The sequence below is a fragment of the Narcine bancroftii genome, chromosome 5 (genome assembly GCF_036971445.1).
Source record: "Narcine bancroftii isolate sNarBan1 chromosome 5, sNarBan1.hap1, whole genome shotgun sequence".
Lineage (NCBI taxonomy): Eukaryota > Metazoa > Chordata > Chondrichthyes > Torpediniformes > Narcinidae > Narcine > Narcine bancroftii.
In genome coordinates this window covers 27,450,998-27,475,288 of record NC_091473.1, presented here as the reverse complement: position 1 = coordinate 27,475,288, position 24,291 = coordinate 27,450,998, and the positions used below count along the sequence as shown (strand labels likewise).

General features: G+C 38.9%; 1 protein-coding gene across 36 annotated transcripts in view; it reads right to left on the bottom strand.

Annotated features, from left to right (window-relative positions):
• Window positions 1–24,291, bottom strand: part of LOC138763207 (contactin-4-like) — a 2,221,540-nt gene that overhangs the window by 367,504 nt on the left and 1,829,745 nt on the right. For all 36 annotated transcript variants that reach the window (XR_011357395.1, XR_011357394.1, XR_011357396.1 and 33 more), the window contains one exon: window positions 10,229–10,356. Coding sequence is in view for 33 of the 36 variants with exons in the window: in XM_069936987.1 (XP_069793088.1) it covers window positions 10,229–10,356 (128 nt within the window). In the remaining 3 variants the exon portion in view is untranslated. The remainder of the gene's footprint in view (window positions 1–10,228; window positions 10,357–24,291) is intronic.

Genomic DNA, 24,291 nt, shown 5'->3' with positions numbered 1-24,291 from the left:
TTACATGAATTTCCTTTGTATGCTGGATGCAAATCGCTTGCGCGCATATGTGCACAGTTAGAAGAGGAATTAAGGGAGTTTGGATAGAAGCTGAAAAGTAGAACCACAAGTTTTGTTTTGATGTACAGCATGGTAACAGGCCATTTCAGCCTATGAGTCCTTGTTGTCCAATTTACACCCAATCAACCTACACCCCCAGTATATATTGAATGGTGGGAGAAAACCAGATCCTCTCTAGTTCTTACAAGAGACGTAAGGCACCTGATGAAATACTTCAATTTTCTTTAATGGCTGAAACTGCAACATATCTCCAGAAGCTCAAGCAACCCATATATCTGGTATACTAACCTGAAGAAAAAAAATATCCATGACCTAAAAAAATCTCCATATTATAGCTGTGGCGAATGCCTTTGAAAAGATGTGCTGCAAGGGCATCTCCAAAATTGCACAATATACAGCAAAACGAAGCTAATTCATAGGAATCATTTTATCTCAGTACAATTGAATGAAATTAAGAACTGATACATCTTATGAATTTCTCATTGAGTTTATCAAATACAAAGTGATTGAGGACTGAGGTCCTGCAGCTGAAAGGGGATGGAAGTAAACGATCTGTTTGATTAAAATATCAGGTTAATATTTTGATTGGTTCTAATAGTTGAACTAATTTTGAGATGATGCAACATCAATAAAAACATTATTCTGCATATCGGAAGCAATCTATTTGAGATGATATTTATAATTATAGCTAATTGGTTGGCACAATGTAGTGTTGCATTTGTATCTAGAATGATTTATTTTATTACACTTTTGGGAACCAGCTCCCTTCAACATAAAGAGAATAAAGAATTGCAATAAATAAATGTTATTTTGGATACTGAAACTTTTCAATTGCAAGAATCAAATTATTCAATGTGACTTTTGAAAATGGTAAATACTGACTAAATATTGTAAAGTCGGTTTCTTCCTAGTTTACAATGAAGAAAAAAAAGGCAGTTGTCGAACACATGACGTGTCTGTCCATACAAGTTCCACCTTCCAGCACTCTGTCTGGTCTTCTATACAGTAGTGATTCAGGTACTTAATATTGTGAGGATCTGTGCCTCCTCCACCTTCTTTAAGAAAAAAAAATCAGCTCCTCTCTAAACTTCATACCCATTTCCTTAAAATATATGCCATCTGGTTTGTGACTCATCTATTCCTGAGGAAAAATAAATAAATCTCAATAACTACCCTGTCTAAGTCCCTCATAGATTCATACTTCCCTCTTTGGTGTCCTCTGCTCCAGGGAACACAAACTCAGCTTATCCAGACTCCCTGCAAAACTGAAATGTTCTATCCCACATAATATCCCAATGAATAAAACCAAATCTGGTGCAATAGGAGATGGCAAGGCTTCACTCCCAGATGAACTCAATGCTTCCATGCCTGATTTGACCACCAGAACAAAGAGGAACCACTGCACACCCCCTCCTGCCCATATCCAAGGATAATATGCAGGCTGCCTTCAGGAGAGGGATTCTGAGAAAAGCATCTGGTCGTGGCTGAATATTAAAAATCTGTGCTGACCAACTTACCAATGTATTCACAGATATCTAATTCCAGCAGGGAAGTTATACCCACCTGTTTCAAATAGAGATCTATCGTGCTGCTGCCCAAGAACCATGTGGAAACCTGCCTAAATGACTATCTACCAGTGACACTCACATCAACAATGATGAAAGGCTGGTGTTGAAACATATCAGCTTCTGTATGCGCGGTGACATGGATCTGTTCCAATTTAACTATCATAGCAACAGATCTACGGCTGATGACATCTCACTAGCTCTACACAAATTCCTGGAATAGCTGGACAGCAAAGATGCATTTGTCAGGATGCTCCTCATTGACTGCAGCTCAGCATTTAACACAATCATCCCCTCAAAATTGATCAGATCTGGGATTTAAAATCTCACTGTGTAGTTGGATTCTTGATTTCCTCACCTTCAGACCACAATCAGTGAGGATTGGTAAGGGTATCTCTTCTCCAATCTTCATCAGTACCAGAATACTGATGGAGGCTGTGTTCTTAGCTCCCTGGTCTACTCACTTTATAACTAATACTGCATAATATTGTTATGACAACGACACCATCTACAAATATGCTGATGATACCATGGTAGTAGGTTGTATAAAAACAGGCAATGAGTTGGCATCAACAATAATATCACACTCATTGTTACCAAGACAAGGAGTTGATTGTTGACTTCAGGAAGAGCAAACCAGAGATGGAGATGGTGAGAAAATTTAAGTCCCTGGGAGTCACTATTTCAGAGGATCTTTCCTGGACTCAACACACTAATGGCGTCATGAAGAAAGCACATCAGCATCCCTACTTCTTCAGGAGTTAAGCAGAATTTTGGTATGACATCGGACACCTTGGCAAACTTTTGCAGATGTATAGTGGAAAATGTGATGACCGGCTGCATCACAGCCTGGTGTTGAGCACTAATACCTCGGTATGAAAAGCCCCGCAAATGGTAGTGGCCACAGCACAGGAAATCACAGGCCAAAGCATCCCCACCATCTACAGAGAATGCTGTCATCAGAGAACAGCAGTAATCAGCACACACTCAGTTCTCACTGCTACCATCAGGAAAGAGGTAAAGATGTCACAAGACTTACACCACCAGGTTTAGGAACAGCAACTACCCCTCCAATATCAGAGTCTTCAATAACAAACTCAATCAGGGTCCCATTAAAGGACTCTTAGTTTTGCATTTTATTGATTTTTTTTCTCTCTCTGTATTGCACAGTTTGTTTACGTTTCTTTATTTGTTTGCCCGTGTATGCTGTGTGCAGTTTTTTTTTGCACTACCATTAAGTGGTAATTCTGGCTTGCCGCAGAAAAAAATCTCAGAGTATGTGATGCCTTGTATATATTCTGATAATAAATAAGAATCTCATCTGTATTCTCTCTGGTGCAAGATTATAGTGTGGAACAGGAACTGCTAAAAATACTGTTGTGGCCTCACCAAAGTTTTAAATAGTTGAATCACAATCTCCCCATTCTAAAATTCTGTGCTCTGGATAATAAAGGCTTTTTTTGTTATGTTGCAATCTTCAGGGATCCATGGATATCAAGATATCATCCTGAAAGATTTATCATTCACTGTTGATACCTTTAGCCTAAATATTGACAGGACCTTAGAAGAAAAAATATATTTGCTGCCTTATGATGAAAAAAAATAAATTTCTCATCTTCCTTTTTCAAAGAGCTACATTATCTGGTTAGGATCCCCTCATACACCTTAGATCTGTTTGTTTCTCATATCTATATTTGTAACTTCAAACTAATGTCACAATATCCAATGTATAGAAATAGATGTGACTTGTTACTGACCTCATTAGCCTCATGTTTTTGTTCGCCCATCTTATCTATGGTGACCAAAGTACCAACATGAGCTCGGCCCATTTGCCTGCATTTGGTCTATAGAGGGATCCTTTCCTATTCATGCACATTCCATATGTTTTTTGAACATTATAACTGCGCCTCCCCCCCTGACCTTAGCAGCAGCAATACCAAGCTATGGTGCGGCTCTACTGTGCTCCATTATTTATCATCCAATGCTTAAAGGAGACATATAATTCAAATCCTTCTGTTTGTGCACTGATAATTTCTTCCTCCCCCCCCCCCCCAATGAATACACTGATTATTAACAGAGACAGTGAGCTTGTGTGGCATCTTACCTCAGAGAAGTGACTGATTTAATTATGCAGGAATAATTATCAACAATCAAAAGAAAACTAATCATATTTAATTTTTAGCACTGCAAGTATTGGCATGGAGAGGCTCTCTGGAATACTGAAAATCCCACATGACTTGGTGAGGACAAATGAACCAAAAATTGTCTTAATCATTTCTGAGAGAAGAACAGAAGTCCTAACATTAAACCATTAACACTACCCTATGTCTTCAGAAACATGACATGCTACTTAAAATATTAAAAAATTGCAAAATAGCTTCCATTTGAAAAATAAAAGCAAGAGTATTATAAATAAGTCAATAAAATAATTTCAATGAAATTTTAGAATTGATAATATGATGTAAATTTAACTGAAACCTGTATGAAAATATTTTTAAAGGAAGGATGGATATAATGGCAGATATCTCCAGACATTTGTCATTTTTAATGGCAGTTTTGTTGGAATATTACCAAAATAAAAAAATACATTTGAGCAGTTCAGTTGTTAAATTACTAATGCTTGCTTCAGCAAAATTGCACATAAATACATATTTAAACAAATTATATAAATGATCCCAAAAATAAACCTTTAAATGCACACCAGTTAATGGAATGAAGTAAACCTCTATCCAATTTCAAAAAAAATAAATAAATACTTTTCATCTCAGGAAAGGAGTGAGAAATATTTTTAAATTCACTTCTTTAATTATTCAATGTACATTTTATTTAAATAATTTGTTCTCATTATCATAGGTCCAAGTTGTTCAATGTTATTTTCCATTTTCTAATATATTAAATTCCCCCTTGTAATCTACACAGCAATGTTTGAACATTGCATATTCACAAATAATTCAGCTATTTGTGAGCAGTTGAACTATATCAAACTCGGACATTTAAATGCTGTTTTTACATGTATGATGAACCTGTAAATATCCAAACCAAGTTGTAAATACTGACCCACAATTTCTCAATTTTACAAAGTTCTAAAGCATTGGGACCAAAGCCACTTAATACTAAGTGTGACAATGAATCTCCATATTTTAAAGCCCAATACAATTGAAATCTTCAAAAATATGATTCAATTAATGACTATGTGTAAAATTTAAAATTCTTGCCAGCATTTCAATGGTTGAATACATGTCATATCTTATGTCCATGGATCATATCAATCCCCACATGCTGAAATGTTATACTGTCTTTTTCACAAAAAAAAAATTAGACTGGAACTTTTCATGGAATGAGTTTTTAACAGTCTGTGTAATATCTGTGGCAGATTTTTCTTTCTTCAGTATTCTGCCATTGGTACTAAAGAGATGGTTCTACTCTAAATGATCAGGAGTAGTGGGATAATGTTAAAGAACAAAATATATACCTCTGTCCTAATAACATGGGAGGAACTACACTCACATCCTTTAGCTATTCTAATACCTTTTTCTCTCTGCAGAGTCCAAATGTTTCCAACACTATGGTGATGGCAATGTACCCATGCCACATTCTGTTCAAACTGAAGAGGTGAAGGTGGCTCTCTGCTGAATTTCTGAACCTCTATATTATTCCAAACAGCATCAGCTGTCCTGGGGATTAATAGACTGCTTTGATCTAACACTCTAAGATTCTCTGACAAATCTCAAAATCCATTTGAATCACAAAAGTCACTTTCTTGTGCAACTTTTCTGTAACAAAATAATATGAAAATCTTTGGTAAATGGCATAGTTTCAGACTGATATCAATCCTTTATTTCTGGTCATTCTGGAAATATCTGCCATATTTCAGCCACATTACTGTACTGAGAGTTGCCTTTTTAGAGACAACATAAAATCTTCTCTTTGTTAATTGCTCATTCTTTTCTGGCAAGGCCTGTTTGTGGTGGTACACCACCGGCCTACTACAGGGGGCAACCTCTATACCTGTAGGAGTGTAAGGGGACAGGACAACACCTGGCCGGCTGTCAATCAGTCGGCCTGAAGGGATCAAGCCCCACCCGGTTGGGTGTCAATCACCCTCCGGGATATAAGCCTGCGCCGGCCTCCCGAGGCCTCACTCAGAGTTGCTGCAGCCACAGCCAGCCAGGTTCCATGGAAGTCTTTGTGCATTAAAGCCTGTTGTACAGTCTTTATCTTTGTGTGTGTCTGATTCTGGCTAACAGTGCACCACAGTGCTATAAAATGGAATCATACCCACAGCATTCCAAGACCTTAAAATGAGAGGATGCCACCCTGTAGCACATGCTGTTAAACATTGGCTGATCCTTAATCTGGTCCAAATTGTGTACTTTCCTCACCTGATTTCCTACAGCTTTGTTGATAGTGGAAGTGCTGAGTTGTGTGAATGGGGTGGTTGAGGAGAGGATGAAGATGGGGATTTTGTGGAGATGGGGATGGAGGTTAATGCATATTAACAATTCTTTAGCATCTTATTCTCCAAACCCAAGTGAAAAATGGTGCATTAAAAGAGATAGTTGCCTTTGTGGATGACTGTGGGTACTTTTGTATTTGGGTCAAATATTGGATGTGAACATTGCAATGCAAGTATAATCTGATAATATTTGTGGTTTACAGCAACACGTTTGACCAAATAATTGGAGGGACAGAAGATCATCCACATTGGGGCATGATCCATTGTGCCGACTTTGCAATGGCACAACATTACTCATGATAGGGCTCTCCTGGAACTAATAAAATGTAAAGCACCTTCATACCCATCATTTTTTTTGACAGAGATATTATGGTCAACTTAATTGAATATGACACCACCTTCTCTGCAGCTAAGATACACTGCAACCACTTATCAATAAAGTTGCAGAAATACTTATGTCTGTGATGGAATGCGTATTGCAAATCCTCATTATGCCTGAATCTTGCCATTAATTAGCATGAGATCAATTTCACAGGCATCACAAGGAGCCCCACTGAGACCTACATTTCTCAGTGGAGCATTGTATATCCAACTGAAATGAAGATCACTCTTTCTCGGAACTACTTGACCTCAAGATTAATCTAGCCCATAGCTTTGCCATGTACCACAGTTTTCTGCTCACCATTACAGAAGGGAGTTCATTGATGCTCTATCATCTGGAAAAGCACATGTTGTCGATCTCTCCATCGCCCCAGAAGAGCAGTGAGATTAGCTGAAGGCATTTGCTGCTTTGTAGGGTTCTCTGAAGTTCAGGAATTCATTGATTGTACTCATGTTCTTGCAGAAAACTTCCTGGCAACATGGTGAGTAGTACTTGGCAATAGTCTTGGAAAACAAATAACACCGAAATGCTGGAGGAACTCAGTTTACCTTGAAGGAGGGCTCAGGCCCGAAATGCCAGTAATGCATCTTTACATGCTTTGGACACTAATGAGACCTGCTGAATTCCTCCAGATTTATGAGTTTTTAACTACAATCACAGTGTCTGCAGACTTTTGTGCTTCACTCCATAGTCTGGGAAGGTATCTGTGACCTAATTAATTTTCTTCTTATATTTTGGAGATCCAGAATGCTAACAGACTCTTCCAGCCCATGAGCCAGTGTGGTCCAAATACACCATTTAACCGGCTGACCCTGGGCAGGAGGAAATAGATGCATCCGCAGGAAAACCACATGATCTTGGGAAGAACATACACATTCCTTATAAACAGTACTGGATTCAAACCCGGGTTGCCGATGCTGTAATATTGTCACACTAACTGCTATAATTGTGCTCCCCTTTACCTTTGGATAAAGGGTATTCACCTTCCTATTGAGGTTCCTCTAAGTAAACCAGAAACCACACTCCCAGACTTCAGGAATCAATGGTGCTGCCTCCTGCAAAAGAATAGCATTCCCTAGTAATTGAAGAGTTTTCTTTATACTTTTCCTTTTGAGAACTAAGTCCCATCAGTTGAAAGAAATGCAACTCAAGCCTTTCCAGTAACTTCTGCTGCTTCAGATGTAACACAAGGGAGACAGAAAATATTCATTTCTAAAAATATGTGGACACATTTCTTCGCCATCCTACCTGTGTGTTAGAAAATTACTGCATAGAGCTGAACTGGCATGTTCTCTGAAGCTGTGTCAGTAACTGATTGCCTCACATAGTCGTGTTTCATTTCCCAAGGCAGTCAGTACCAAAGCAAGTTGTCAGCAGAAAATATAAAATTAAGCATGTGATTTTCAGACATTGTTTCACAATTGCTGGGCACAAAGATTTAATGATATGAAGTTTGCAATAAAATAGCAAATAAGGGTTAATTGGACTAACTTTGAAACATAATATTTTTTTAAAATACAAAATATAATAAATAAATACAAGTTTAGCAACCTTACATGAACCAATTAATCACTTTATTCATGTAATCACATTTTCCATCTGAAGAGATGCTGATCATCCTCATCTTTCTTCAGTCCACAAAAAGATCCTGCTGCTAAATTTCAAGTAATTACCCAATAGGTGTTGGCTTCATTTATCCCAGTTGCTTGATTTCATTAAGGGTTTGAGGAGATTTGGTTTGTCAAGAAAGACTCTTGCAAATTTCACCAGGAGAACCGTGCAGAGCCTTCTGACTGGTTGCATAACTATCGGGTATGGAGGCTCCAATGCACAGGACAGGAAAAGGCTACAGAGGGTGGTGAACTCAATGAGCTCCATCATAGGCATTAGCCTACTCCTTCTGTAAGAGGCAATGTCTCAAGAAAATAGCCACCATCAACAAGGACCCCAGGCCATGCCCTCTTTTTACTTCTACCATCAGGAAGGAGGTACAGGAGCCTCAAGCCGAACACCCAACATTACAAAAAAAGCTTCTTCCCCATCACCATCTGCATTAATTTATTTATTTTTAAATAGTGTATTTACAGAAATATAATTGATAGTAATTCTTGCACCTGAAGAGCACAATACTGCTGCCACAAAACAACAAGTTTCAAGACAATAAACCTGATTCTGAAACTCTCGAGCAGTGGCTTTCAAACTGTCCGCCAGACTCACATTGCACCTGAAGCAATCCCGAAGCCATCGGTGCTCTGTGATTGGTAAGGTAGGTGAGGTGCGGCAGGACTGGCAGCTGAATGACCAGGATACTATTGTATGGGCTCGTCAGGGAAAATATCACAGCAGTGCTAAGACAGGACAGACTAAGCCCATGTTTTAAGGTATATGGGTAGAACTGAGGAATGCTTAAGGTGGTATGTGAGAGGGAAGGGAAGGTTGAGAATCACTGCTCAAGACCCAATTGTTACTGAAATATTTTGCTTGACAAAAATTCTCATTGGCCCCTTTCCTTTGGAGTTATGAAACCGTGCACATAACGAATCAATTAGGTACGATTAAAACAGTGATTTTTCAAACATTTTTCTTTCCACTCACATTCCACCTTGGGGGCAGGGGCAATTTGAAAACCATTACTCTAGAGCTTGTCATCATAGACACCAAATGAGGCTTGAACAAACTGCAAAGGTTACAATTGCCATTAACATCCTTGTGACTGAAAAATCAACATTTGCATGGATTACTGAAAACTCAACAAGGGCTTTATTTCTAAAGTTGCAACCACTCAACTTTCTCATGTTGTCAATTTCTTGTGATTATTCTTGAATGATGAAAGAACGAACATTTTTTTTTTGCATATTTTGTGGCCTCAAGGATTCTTAAAGCACTTTATAGCCGGTGGTTTGTTTTAGAAAAATATTCACTGCTTTTGTCTGCAATCCTTGCAATTTGTTCACAGCAAGATCCCAAAACGCAAACAACTGATTAATCTCTGAAACTACCCTTATAAACTGAATATATCTGTATAAACTCTTGATTTATGTGAGCCCACTCGCATTTCTGCAGTTCTTGGCCTTTCTACTCATGAAGTTAATTTGCTATTCATTTATAGCAGCTTTTACTTTCCTCTAACCTACTAAGCATATATACTATGGCATGTTTTGAGACATCAACACATTTTGATATTAATTTGCTCAAATGAAAATGAGCTTCACATCATAGTACACAAAACTAAAACAAGCACTCATCCCAAAAGTAATCCTTCTAATCTTTTCTCAATTCAACCAATATCCATTAATCTTCACACTTTCTTTTTGAAAACCAACCAATCTTGCATCTGATATATTTCCTTCCATGTTATTTGATGTTGCAGAGAAATCAAGCTATTAATTCCCTATAGCTTCTCCTCTTTTTTTTTCTTGAGTGTTCTGCCCATTTTCAGTTTATCTTGTTAGTTTATATTATTCACTGAATGTTAAGACAAAATTGGATTTCACTTCCCTGCTTACCAAGGTGAATTGGGAATAGCAAAGGCAGCAACATTTTAAATGTGATCATGCACCTCACGGAAGAATGGATTACTGAGGGCAGATTGCCAAATATATAGCCAGTGTCAGTTCAATGCACAGAGCTATCAACTGAAACAATTCTCCTCAATGGTGAACATTGCCAAATAAACAACATTTTACAGTATTTTTAGTGGTCTATAATCATTTAAAAACTTAACAGCTGGGTACACATGAGTAAAGTATTTCATTAAATCAGTACCTTTCACCATCAATGTTCCTGTGCTGTTGGCTGACCCAAAATGATTTCGAGCCACGCAAGTGTAGTGTCCGCCATCCTTCTTTGTCACATTAACTATTCTCAGACTACCATCTTCCAGGATAGTTCTTCTATAAAAGAATAATATTTAGTCAATAATATTCCAAATGCACAAAATTAATGATTACATAATGAATTTGTTTATCCTCTACTCAGAGCACAATATATAGAATATTTCTGAACCACATCAATTACCCCAAATCAACACCCTTTCAGTTTGCATATTAGCCACTTTTATTTATATTAAAGGCTCATTATTTCCATAGTTCCTTGCATCAAAGTAAGTACACGTGGATTTGACATGATGAGGTATTCAACAAGCTCTAAAAAGCCAAAATTTGAATTCAGCATTTTGCTGGGTACACAGTAAGTACCTGGATTTGGAGGCTAATTGAGGCTACACAGTTGAGAAAGTCTGGACAATTAATTTGCTCCTGATAATTTCTCCCCACTCATCCACCCTGAACAAAACTGTGGCAAACCATTTCCTGAGACAGAAGTAACCAATGGTAGAAATATCTTTGAAAATGGTCATGTCACATTTCTTTCCAAACATCAAAGTCCATCAACGACAATCACCTTATTTGCATTCAATAAAAAATGTTGACATCAGAAAACATCACATGAATTTTTTATTAAAAAAAAAATTCCTTCTCTTCAATCCAGCTGTTAACATGTTAGGTTTAGAGGTTTAAAGGATTTTGCTGCTTGTTTGTTCCATGTGTCCATCTCAGTGAGCGAAAGCAATGACCTGGATTTTCCAATCAGCACAAAGAACCAGTGCTTGTTGGTAAATACAAAAAAAATCCATTCAGACAGCTTCAACAGGTTCAATGAAACGGTTTACCTTTTTCTGATATAAATTGCTGTGAGGCATTTTCTGCAGACAAGACACAAGAGCTGGTGCACAAATGTCCCTTTGTAAAGAAGTAATGTTCAGCGTTGTCTCCGCTCCATCCTCAACATCCATTGGAGCGCTTTCATCCCTAACGTCGAAGTACTCGAGATGGCAGAGGTCGACAGCATCGAGTCCACGCTGCTGAAGATCCAGCTGCGCTGGGTGGGTCACGTCTCCAGAATGGAGGACCATCGCCTTCCCAAGATCGTGTTATATGGCGAGCTCTCCACTGGCCACCGTGACAGAGGTGCACCAAAGAAAAGGTACAAGGACTGCCTAAAGAAATCTCTTGGTGCCTGCCACATTGACCACCGCCAGTGGGCTGATATCGCCTCAAACCGTGCATCTTGGCGCCTCACAGTTTGGCGGGCAGCAACCTCCTTTGAAGAAGACCGCAGAGCCCACCTCACTGACAAAAGGCAAAGGAGGAAAAACCCAACACCCAACCCCAACCAACCAATTTTCCCCTGCAGCCGCTGCAACCGTGTCTGCCTGTCCCACATCAGACTTGTCAGCCACAAACGAGCCTGCAGCTGACGTGGACTTTTACCCCCTCCATAAATCTTCGTCTGCGAAGCCAAGCCAAAGAAAGAAAGAAGAAAATGTTCAGCAGAGGTCGAGTACCTGATGGTGACAAGATAACATACCTGATCGGGTACTGAAGGACTGTGCAGAGCAACCGAAGGAGGTCCACATGAACATCTTCAACATATTACTGCAGCAGTCCACGTGCCATGCAGCTTTCAACACAGCCACCATCATCCCGGTACCAAAGAGGAAGAAAGTATTAAGACCCAATGACTTCTGCTCCATGGCACTGACCTTCACCATGATGAAATGCTTTGAGTGTCTGGTGATTGAACACATCAAAGAACAACTTCCAGAGATGCTGGACCTATTTCAATTCACCTACGGACTGAACTGTTCCACTGATGATGATATAGACTTATCCCTCCACTCCTTGACTCACCTGGAAAATGTTCCCTCATATGCTTGGCCTTTAACATGGTAATTTCACAGAGGTTGCTTGCTGGGACTCCACACCTCTCTCAGTAAATGGATTCTGGACTTCCAAATGGAAAGACCACATTCTATCTGGTCGACAGAACATTGAGCGCCATATTGCTGAGCATAAGTGCACCTCAGAACCGTGTGGTCAGCCCACTCTTGTTCAACTGCTGGCCCACAACTGCAATGCCAGATCCAGCTCCAAAAGAGTGCAGATGACACAACAGTAGTTGGCCTCATCAGCTACAACAATGGGAGAATAGCAACCCGAGTCTCAACATGAATCAGACAAAGGAGATGATTGTGGACTTCAGGAGGATCCGAGAAGACCACCCTCCAATAAACATGAGTAACTCTTCAATGGAGAGAGTAGAGGGCACCAAGTTCTTTGGAGTCCACTTAAGTATTGAGCTATCCTGGACACACATGTCCTCATTTGCTAAGAAGGTACAACAGTGACTGCACTTCCTGAGAAGACTCAGGCCACCATGCTGTCATCATTCTACAGAAACTCTATTAAGAGCATCTTGGCCAGCTGCATCACAATCTGGTACTAATATGCAGTGGTTTTTAAACTGCCCCCCTAAACTTACACTCCACCTGAAGCAATCCCTATGCCATAAGGGCTATGTGATTAGCAAGAGATTTATTGAGGTGGTAGGTGAGTGGAAAGAAAGTTTGAAAACTCCTGTTTTAATCATATCTAATTGACTTGTTATGCACGCAGTTTCATGACTCCAACGGAAAATGGGCCAATGACAATTTTAATCAAGCAAAATATTTCAGTAACAATTGGGTCTAGAGCAGAGGTTCTCAGCCTTGTTTTCCCACTCACTTACCACTTTAAGCAATCCCTTACTAATAACAGTGCACCTATGGCATAGCGATTGCTTAAGGTGGAATGTGAGTTCAGGGGGACAGTTTGAAAACCACAGCTGTTGAGCATTATACTGGAGATAAATCCACTGGACCATAAGAGAGGGAGAGAGAATCACTGGGGTCTCTACCTACTTCCCTCCAAAATGGAATTCATCACGATCTTTGTTTGAAGAGGGATTGTTGAGGATCCTACCACCTCACACACAGCATCTTTTAGCCACTAGCTAAAGAGTACAGGACTATCAGAGCCAGCACCATCAGTCTGAGAAACACCTTCCCACAGGCAGTGAATATGCTGAAAGACAAATGAACTGCTTGGACAAACCCTCCTAGTCTCTATATATGAAATAATATTTATCTTCCTGCATGCCTATATGTACAGCATATGTATCACTTGACTGTTATATCTCTTTGTGCATTTGACATTTTTGCATCAATCACCTATTTTGTTGGGTTGTACTTGTCACAAGATCAAACCAGCAACCACAAAGAAGGCATATCACACAGGGGTAGAGATGAACAATGACTTTATTAACAAAATTTCACCTTCAAACTTTAATTCAAAATCCCCCCTTTTAAAACAATGCCCATTGGTTAATATACAAATTTCTATAACAGAGTAAAACTAATGAATTTCCCAGCCTAAATATATACCATATGTAATCAAAGTCTAAGTTATATTTCCAACCAGCCCACAGAAAAATACTTAGACACAAAACACACAAGACTCACAAAACTTCAATCACAATCGAAGTAAAAATCATAAACAAAATTCAGTTTGTTTGGTAAACTGAAGCCAAAAGATCTTAGAGACAGAGAGACAGAGAGACAGAGAGACAGAGAGACAGAGAGACAGAGAGACAGAGAGACAGAGAGACAGAGAGACAGAGAGACAGAAAGACAGAGAGACAGAGAGACAGAGAGACAGACAGACAGAGAGACAGACAGACAGAGAGACACAGAGAGAGAGAGAGAGAACACAAAATTTGAAGTGGTCTTCTTGTGTTGCTTGCAGAGAGGAACAATGGCTTGGTCCAGATCCTTCTGGCTGCCTTCGGAATGTTCTTCCCTTTTAAAATGCCCAACATTCTAAACTCCCTCCCAGACAATGACTCTTGCTTGGGCCTCAGTGGTGGTTTGTCTTCCAAGTCCAGAAATTTCTAGATCATCTTTTGTACATGCTCAGTCCATCTCCCACTCTCTCAGCAGTCCACTTTCACCTTGGCTCTCAAAGGCAAACTGTCACTTTTTAACATAAAACCACACAACACATAGGTCAGTACACAACACAGAACTCTAACATATTGTACAATCAGATGATAATAAACTTCAACTTGAATGATGGTAATGTTAAAAGTAAATATGACAGTTACAAACACAACAAAATGCTGGAAACACTCAGCAAATCATCCCAACCTTGAAGGAAAGGAGGAGTAAATATTTCAGGTTCTGAAGAAGTCTCTGACAAATTATCACCAACATACTTGACTACTGTTAGATCACCAATAAGAACATCAACCAAGCCACCCCATGCCCACACTGGGGCAAGTCTGATCACTTGGCTGTACTTCTACTCTCTGCTTACAAACAGAGACTGAGGACTATAGAACCAGTGGTGAAGACAGTGAAAGGATAGTTGGGGAAGGTTGATGAGTACCTGCAGGACTGCTTTAAATTGGTGGAATGGACCATATTCAAAGACTCATCTTCAAACTTTAATGAACATGCCAGGGTTGGCATGTGGATGAGTGTGAGTTCATGCGCACATACTGAGTACCCCAACCAAAAGCCATAGCTAAATCAAAGGATTCGCAAGCTGCTGAGGGACCAGTTGATGGCATTTTAGACTGCCGATCCAGATCTCTAGAGGAAGCCTAAGTATGACCTATAGAAGGCTATCTCAGGAACAATGAGGCAATTCCGAGTGAAGTTAGAAAAAGAGTCAAATACTCGCCAGCCTGCTGACCATTACATCCTTCAAGGCAAGACATAACACCATAAATGGCTATGATCTTTCACGATCCAATGAGCTGAACAACTCTAAATGGTTAAAGGTTAAATTATTGTCATGTCAAACTGTGTTTAGAATGCAACATACATGAAATTACTCAACTTTGTCTACCGTAGGGAAGACAGAGAGTCACCACTTTGTCCAACACCCCTCACAGAAATGAGGTCCCAACGAGGAACAAACTCACAACCTTTGGTTTACAAGGTCAGAGGTCCAACCACTGACATATCGGAGACTCTGTAATGCTCACTTTGAAAAGAAGAATTCAACGGTATCAATGAGAATCCTTACGGAAGCTAGCGCCCCTGTAATATTTCTCTGAGGCCAAAGTAAGAACATCTTTCAGTACTGAATACGTGATGGTGTTGAAAACTGAGCTGTAGTCAATGAAAAGCAGCCTGATGTACATATTGCTGTTGTCTAGGTGATCTCGGGGTGAGTGGAGAGCCAGTGCTATGGAGCAATTATGACAGTAGGCAAATTATAGTGAGTCCAGATCTTTACTTAGGTACAAATTAATTCTTACCATAAGCAACCTCTCAAAGCATTTCATCACAGTAGATATGAGCACTACTGGGTTATACTAATTGAGGCAGCTCCCTCTGCTCTTTCTTCGGCACTGGTATGAGAGGTGCTCTTTTAAAACAGGTAGCAACCTTCAACTACAGCAATGAGAGATTGAAAACATCCATGACCACCCCAGCTGGTTGGTTGGCATAGATTTTTAGTACCATACCAGGTACGACATCAACGCCTGATGGCCTGCAAGGTTTCATCCTTCAAGACTCTCTGTGCATCAAAAGTGAATGTGCTGTCATGACAGCTGTATGATTTCTGAAGAAGTGATACAAGCTTAATACTGAACAAACAGTCTTACAAGTATTAAACAAACAATAATGGATTTATTAGAGAACTGAAACACTTCGTGTATTCTGCTCATTGCGGTGGAATTGCTTCAAAGGTCCACCAATCTATTTTTGGGCTAGACATTTGTATCAGTAGAAATTATGGTCTTATGATCTTAAATTGAATTGACTAAGTCCACATTTGTCAAAGTTCAGAAGAATAAAACCTCTTAAAAATTCTCTCAGACTTTCTGGATGCAGGGGGAAATATTTTCCCTGGAAGGAGTCATATCTCAGCATTTAGAGTAAAACAAAGAAAGAAATTTCTACACTCAGAACTCTTGAATTTGCTCTAACATTAGGCAGTGGAAGCCAAATTATTACCAGTAAATCTATTTAGAAAAGAGGGAAGTTGATTTCTAGAAAAAAAAAGGATCAAGGTATAGGAAGAATAGGAACATGATATTGAGATAGATGAACCATGATCGTATCAAATGCTGGAGTTGGCTTGAAGGGCCATTTTTCTCTGTATGATGTTTCAAAACAAGCATGGCTTTAGTAAAATTCATTGCTGATTTTGTTTTTTTTATATGGTGTATTCCCAAGTGAGAAATGTTAAAAAAAAAAACAATAATGACAACTGCACCATGTATCATGCTAAAGTTGCTGTTCGCATGATAACTTGGGTATGGAATGCTAAGGAACATTCCCCTTTTCTTGTGCACCAATTAATGGTTATTCAACTTTTTCACAACAGGCCTCAACTCCCATATAACTATGAAGGGAACCCTGTTTATTCCAATCAAGCCAGGAAGAAATGAGCAGCACCATGAGTAGAAAAGTTTAATTGCACAAAGTAGTGTACTTCAAATTATTCACAATAATTTTCTTTTTGTTGGAGTTTTCATGAGACTCTGGAAGAGCTAGGCCTGTTTTCATTTGAGTGTAAGAGGTTGAGAGGGAGTCTTATTGACATCTTTAAAATAATGAATTTTGACAGGATGTTTCCTGGAATAGGAGAATCTCATTTGAGAATCACTTGGATAAGTACATGTTGGAAGGAGGGTCATGGGCTTAATGCAGGCAAGTGGGACTAAATCAAGAGGGCATGTCGTCAGTGTGGACAATCTGGGCCTGTTTCCATGCTGCAAGACTCCATTACTGATGTCTGGACCACATACAGGTGTATAGATTATTAAAATACATGGAGCATGAAATACAGTCTCTTCAAAAATTAAGGAATTAATCCATAATTTAGGTCCAACACAAATATGACAAAAGTATTGAGAGAAATTATACTTTTAAATATGGACAACAATGAAAATAGTCATAAAGAACTCCACATGACCTACTGAGTTTCTCCAGCACTTTTGAGTTTTAAATTATATTGTGAATTATTCCAATGCTATAAGAAGTTTGAGTGACAGGAAAAAGCACAGTGTGATTTTGTTGAGCAGTTTAACAATGCAGCAGATTCTGTAGTTTAATTTTCACTTATTCTCTGTAAAAGAGTCCATAACCTAGCTTATTTAGAAGTGTATGGGTGCACATAATTTACAAAAAGGTCATTTTGACTATTATGCTTTTGACAGCAGAGAATATAAAAATCAGTGATTTACACAAAGCTTGCAATAATTATCCCAAATGATCCTTGAACAACTAGGCAATGTAACCGTAACTATAACAAGAACTGTGTTGAGGGAAGAGCATACGATAAGTGATGAAAGTATACCTTCTTATTCCACTAGACTTTTGCAAAGACGTTAATTTAAAAAAAAATCAAACTGCATGGTAACAGGCCAATTCGGCCTGACAAATCCATGTTGCCGAATTTAAATCCCATTAACCTACACCCAGGTACATTTTTAAGGGTGGGAGGAAAACATAGCTCCCCAAAGAAAACTCATGTAGACACAGGGAGAATGTACAAACTCCTTTCAGACAGCGTGGGATTTGAATCTAGGTCCAGTCCCAATTGTTGGTGCTGTAGAGGCGTTGCGCCAACCGGTACACCAAATGTGCTGCCCATTTAAGTTGTTAAATAATTGAATGGATTTTTTAATTGAATAAAATTAAAATTTTATTTGTGAAGAAGTACACAGAAAAATAAAGCCAAATGGCACGTAAAAATATTAACCCAGTGCACAGAAAGCACTGCGAGAGAATAGAGAAACATTCTTCTTTCTTTTCTTTGGCTTGGCGGACGAAGATTTATGGAGGGGTAAATGTCCACGTCACCTGCAGGCTCGTTTGTGGCTGACAAGTCCGATGCGGGACAGGCAGACACGGTTGCAGCGGAAAATTTGTTGGTTGGGGTTGGGTGTTGGGTTTTTCTTCCTTTGTCTTTTGTCAGTGAGGTGGGCTCTGTGGTCTTCTTCAAAGGAAGTTTCGGCTGCCCGCCGAATTGTGAGGCGCCAAGATGCACGGTTTGAAGTGATATCAGCCCAATGGCGGTGGTCAATGTGGCAGGCTCCAAGAGATTTCTTTAGGCAGTCCTTGTACCTCTTCTTTGGTGCACCTCTGACACGATGGCTAGTGGAGAGCTCGCCATGTAACACGATCTTGGGAAGGCGATGGTTCTCCATTCTGCAGACGTGACCTACCCAGCGCAGTTGGATCTTCAACAGCGTGGATTCGATGCTGTTGGCCTTTGCCATCTCGAGTACTTCGATGTTAGGGATGAAGTTGCTCCAATGAATGTTGAGGATGGAGCGGAGACAACGCTGGTGGAAGCATTCTAGGAGCCGTAGGTGATGCTGGTAGAGGACCCATGATTCGGATCCGAACAGGAGTGTGGGTATGACAACGGCTCTGTATACGCTAATCTTTGTGAGGTTTTTCAGTTGGTTGTTTTTCCAGACTCTTTTGTGTAGTCTTCCAAAGGCGCTATTTGCCTTGGCGAGTCTGTTGTCTATCTCGTTGTCGATCCTTGCATCTGATGAAATGGTGCAGCCGAGATAGGTAAACTGGTTGACCGTTTTGAGTTTTGTGTGCCCGATGGGGCGCTTGACGTCCTGTTTTGCAGAAACTGCCAAAATGTTTGGCCTGGAAGTAAGCCTGAAGAAAACTGAGGTCCTCCATCAGACAGCTCCCCACAATAGAGAAACATTATACCAATGATATCTCACGTATGGTGAAAAATACTAATTGCATGAACTTCAATGAGTTACATTCATGCTATTCCTATTTGCAATGGAAAATTCAGTAATTATAAAATTGTAAAAATGAAACAGGTGATAAAAAGCAAATTAACCATTAGAACAGTAGAGAACCAATTTGTTTATTTTCATCTGAAAAGTTGGCTTTTTAAAGACATTTTGTTAAGTTTCATTCTTATTTTTAAATTGTTTCCATTTCTTGCTCTTCCTCTCACTGTAATATTGTTCATTCCTTTGATATGTTGCAAAACTTGCTCTTCAATAATAGTATTACTTATTGCTCAGCCCAGAATATAATTATTCAACCAATTTCTAAAATGCCCAACCACAAGATCCAAAATTTAAATAAAAGGTTTCAAGCAAATGTTTGAATGGAGAGAAAGTGTTGGAAGAAGGACTTCACATTTCGGAGACTTGCAGATTCCTTTTGGAACAATGGAAGCCTGGAAACTCAGATTTGTTTCACGTTAAATCAATATCCTTACATCATTAGCTTTCTCATGTATTTGGGAAGGTTAATTAACTTGATGTGAGATGGCGATCTGAAATGTGTTCAAAGGTAGACAAGCAAATTAGGAAGCTAAAGTTTGAAATGTTGGAAATATTAAATTAGCAGAATAAACAAGGCAAGCAACACATTCAGAGGACAGAAAAGAGTTAACAAACTAAATTCATAGGCTTCTTGTGAAAATACACCTTAGATTTGCAAGTCAAACAAATAAATGGCCAAAATGCATACTGTATAAATAAATGTTTGTATTTCTGCTAAAGAAACATGGATGAAGATTAGCCAGAGCTTGGAATTAAAAATTCCATATTATTCAGTCCCTTCAAAAAAAATTTTAAAAATTGAAGATGAGAGGAAACTGGCAAAAAAATACAAAGACTGATCATAATCATTTTTCCACTGATGTGCAAAAACTACTATCTATTTGTATGTGAAAAGAGAAAGATGAATAAGGACGAATGTGGGTCCCTTATGGAGAGATGTAGGAGAATTTATAATGATGAATAAAGACATAGGAATGATATTGAACTCATACTTTCTTTCTCTTTTGCTGAAAGAAGTCACAAAATAAAACTCTAACCTGAAAAGATGGAGAACCAAGGGTCAGAGCGATGAGGTATGGGAATTAGCATTAGTAAAGAAATAGTGCTAGAGAACTTTAGGAACTTAAAACATTAGAATCAGAATCTATCGTCATGAATACATGTCATAAAATTCATTGTTTTATGACAGTGTTATTGTGCTTTACAAGTGCAAAATTGCTTAAATACATTTTTGTAAATTAGTACAAAAGAAGAGAAAAGATGAGGTGATGTCTATGTTAATTGTCCATTCAGAAAACTTAAGGTGATGGCAAATAAGCTGTTTTTGTGATGTTGGGCATTTGTCTTCAGGGTCCTGTACTTCCTCCCTGATGGTAGCAGTGACAAAAAGGCATGGCCTGGGTGGTGAGGGTCCTTGATGGTAGAAGCTGCTTTCTTGAGATACTGCCTCATGGGGTGAAGACAAATGCCATGATGGCACTAGCTGAGTTAACAACTCTCTGTGGCCTTTTCCTGTCCTGTTCTTTGGCATCTCCATACCAGACAATGTTGCAACCAGTCAGAATGTTCTCCATGACACATAAGCAGAAAGTTGCCAGAGTCTTTGGTGTCTTAATAAACCTTCTCAAGCTCCTAACAAAGAATGGCTGCTGGCAAGACTTCTTCATAATTGCATCAACATGAAGATTGATTTTCACAGATGTTGGCACCTAAGATTTTAAAGTTCTTTACCCTTTCCTTTTCTTTTTAAGATATTTTTATTGTTTAACATACAAATCCTACATGCAATGTCTTCTACTATAACAAAAAGGTCATATCATATTCATATCACAAATTACAGTTCAACTCTGATTATCTGAAATGGTCAGGATTGGGCCCATTTCAGATAAATGATTTTTTTGGAGAAAAAATAGCCCAGCATCAAACATCAAGTCACCTGTAACCGTGTTTATACAACAAAGAACAAAATGTAAGGCTTTTTAAAGCATTAAAATAAAGTTTAATTCTTACCAAAAAAAAAATGCTGGCCACTGCTGATCACTGAAACTGAAATTGTACTGTAAATATAAATTAAAAATCTACCACATTTTTTAAAGACATGGTTCTATTTTGATCTTAAAAATCATTGATAAAGTTTTGAAATTAAAATTTTCCCAAAATTTTGCTAAATTGGGGCACTCCCAAAACATCTGAATCCGATTCAAAATTTTTGCACTTTTCACATAGTGGATGAACATCTGCATAAAAAGATAATTTGAGTTTAGACATATACATTCTATGAACCACCTTAAACTGTAATTAATAATGCCTTGTACAAAATGAGGAATCATTAATCAAGCTAAGAGTAGAATACCAACCTTCATCTGACAATGTTATATTTTCAAATGATTCCCAATCATCTCCCAAACTTTACCATTTTCATGTGCATTCCAGTGTTTTGAAAGAGAAAACTGAGAAGATAGCAGACATTCTAATCATCATCTTCCAAAATTCTACCGATTCTAGAATAGTTGCTGCATTGGTTACCTCACTATTTAATAAATGAGAGAGATAGATGAAACAAGTCAATAACTAACTTGTTATCAGTTAAGAGAAAATTGCTGAAAGCTCTTGGAAAGGATGTGATATCAAAACACAGAATGGAATAATAGTTTGTTACTGGTCAGGGAGTGCATAGCTCTGGAGTTTGGAATTCAACCCATCATAGCATCTGTAGAATTTCAATCTGAAATCTAAAAGAAAAAGTCTTACCAATTATGACTGCAAAAATTGGTTCATCAATTGAAATGCTTAACCATATGTGACTAGGCCTAAGGCTATGTCATGCAGTTGACATGGCCTTGCAAATCATTCAATTCAATGGCAATGAAGAATGGGCAGCACATGCTTAAAAAAGATGCTAGCATAGCAGTGTTATGTTCTGTTTGTCGAATGTGGGAAATTAGTGAAGACTCCAATGACCCTGAGGAGTACGCTTGTAAGGTGCATCTAGCTAGAGCTCCTTACAGACCACATCAGGGAACTGGAGCTGGATGAACTCTGGATCAATCAAGAGGCAGAGAGAGTAATACAAGGTAGTTACACCCAAGAGAAATGAGATAGGTAGCAGGGTGACCTTTAGGAGAGGGAAAGGAAATAGGCAGTCAGTGCAGAGCATCCCTGTGGCTGTTGAGAGGATGACCTACTAGGAATAAGCCTCTTTAGTCAAGTCTCTAGATCGAAGTCTGGCCCTGGTTCAGAAAAGGAAGAAGAGGTGAGCTGTAGTGATAGGGGATTCAATGGTCAGAAGAACAGCTTTGAAATTTGTGTGAACAAATATTGAGACTAGCAGATGGCATGCATCTTGGATCGAGTCTATAGTATTCTGAAGTAGAAGGTGAGCAGCCAGATGTAGGGACCAATGACATGGATAAGAAGGCTGATGAGGTCCTAGGTTAACAGAAAGGATCTCCAGGGTTGTGATCTCTGGATTATTAGTTGTGCCATGAGCTAATGAAACTAGAAATAGGAGAGTAATGCATTGTAATATGTAACTAGTGAGATGATACATGTGGGAGGGCTGCAGACTTTTGGAACATTTGGGATTCTCTTCTAGGGAAGAGAACTGACCTGGTGGCACTGTTTGCATCTGAACTGGAGCAGGAGCAATATCTTTGTGGGAATATTTGCTTGTTCTGCTCTGGGTGGTGGGGGAAGGGAGGGTTTCAAACTAGCAATGCAGGGGGTTGGGAACAAGCACCAAAAGATATAGTAGTGTTTATGCAAAAAAAAATGTTCAGCTTGCAGACAAGAACAGAAATAGAAAGGTTGAACTTTGTAGGAATAATATTCTGAGTGCTTCTATCTCTTGTAAGGAAAGGCAGATGAGCTTTGAGCATGGATCAGCACGTAGAGTTATAATATTTTAGCCATGAGTGAGACTTGGTTGGAGGTGCGGCAGGACTGGCAACTGAATCTACTGGGATAACTATTGTTTTAAACATGGGCTAGTCAGGGAAACTATCACAGCAGTGCTAAGACAGGACAGACTAAGCCCATGTTTTAAGCTATATGGGTAGAACTGAGGAATGAGACAGGGATAATCACATTAATAGGATTTTATTTTTGTCCATAAATCATAAGCAGATGAACAAATTTCTAAAAAGATAGCAGATAGTTTCAAGAAACATTACATTATATGATTTAAGGTCATTTTAATTTTCCACACATTGATAGGGACTCCCATACTGTAACGGCATGGAAGTTTGTCAAATGTGTTCAGCAAAGTACCCTTAATCTATATACAGAGGTACCAAATGGAGATAGTACAATACATTGGATAAAGTCTCAATTTGATGGAATTTGAAGGGATCTAGCAAATGTTGATTGGGACAGGTTGTTTTATGGCAAAGATGTACTTGGTAAATGGAGGTCATCAAAGGATGAAATGTTGAGACTTCAGTTTATATATTCTTGTCAGAAGAAAGGCAAGACCAACAAGGACCTTGGGTTTTGAAAGATTTTGAAGCAGTGGTTGAGAAGAACAAGGAGGTATGTAGCAGGCAATAACAGCAAGAAACAAAAGAGTTACTTGGAGTGTAAGAAATGGAAAGAAACAAATGAAATTAAGAGGTCTAAAAGACATTGGATGGGTCTAGCAGACATGGTTGGTGTAGCAGTTAGCGCAACATCTTTACAGTGCCAGCGATCAAAACTGGGATTCAAATCCTGCATTGTAAGGAGATTGTACGCTCTTGCAAGGTCTGCGTTGGTTTTCCCTGGGGGCTCTGGTTTCCTCCCACACTTCAAAATGCACCAGAGGAGTAGGTGAATTGGAAGTAAATTGGGCAGCATCGACTTGTGGGCTAAAATGGCCTGTTATGGTGCTGTATGTCTAAATTTAAAATTGAAGGTGAAAGAAATCTGTAGAGTTCCTACATTAAGAGCAAAAGGATAGCAAGTGACATAATTAGTCCTTTTGAAGATCAGAGTGGTCATCCATGTATGGAGGGCATGGACTGAAGACAGGATTTGCCTCAAATCTCGAGAGAGTGTCCACCTCCAGAGTAAATACAGATTCAAAAAATCCATTACAATTTCCGAATCTCTTTTTGCTCCATACTTGGATGACTACTCTGATGAGAAGGGTGCTGACTGTCTTGAAGCAAATAAAGGTG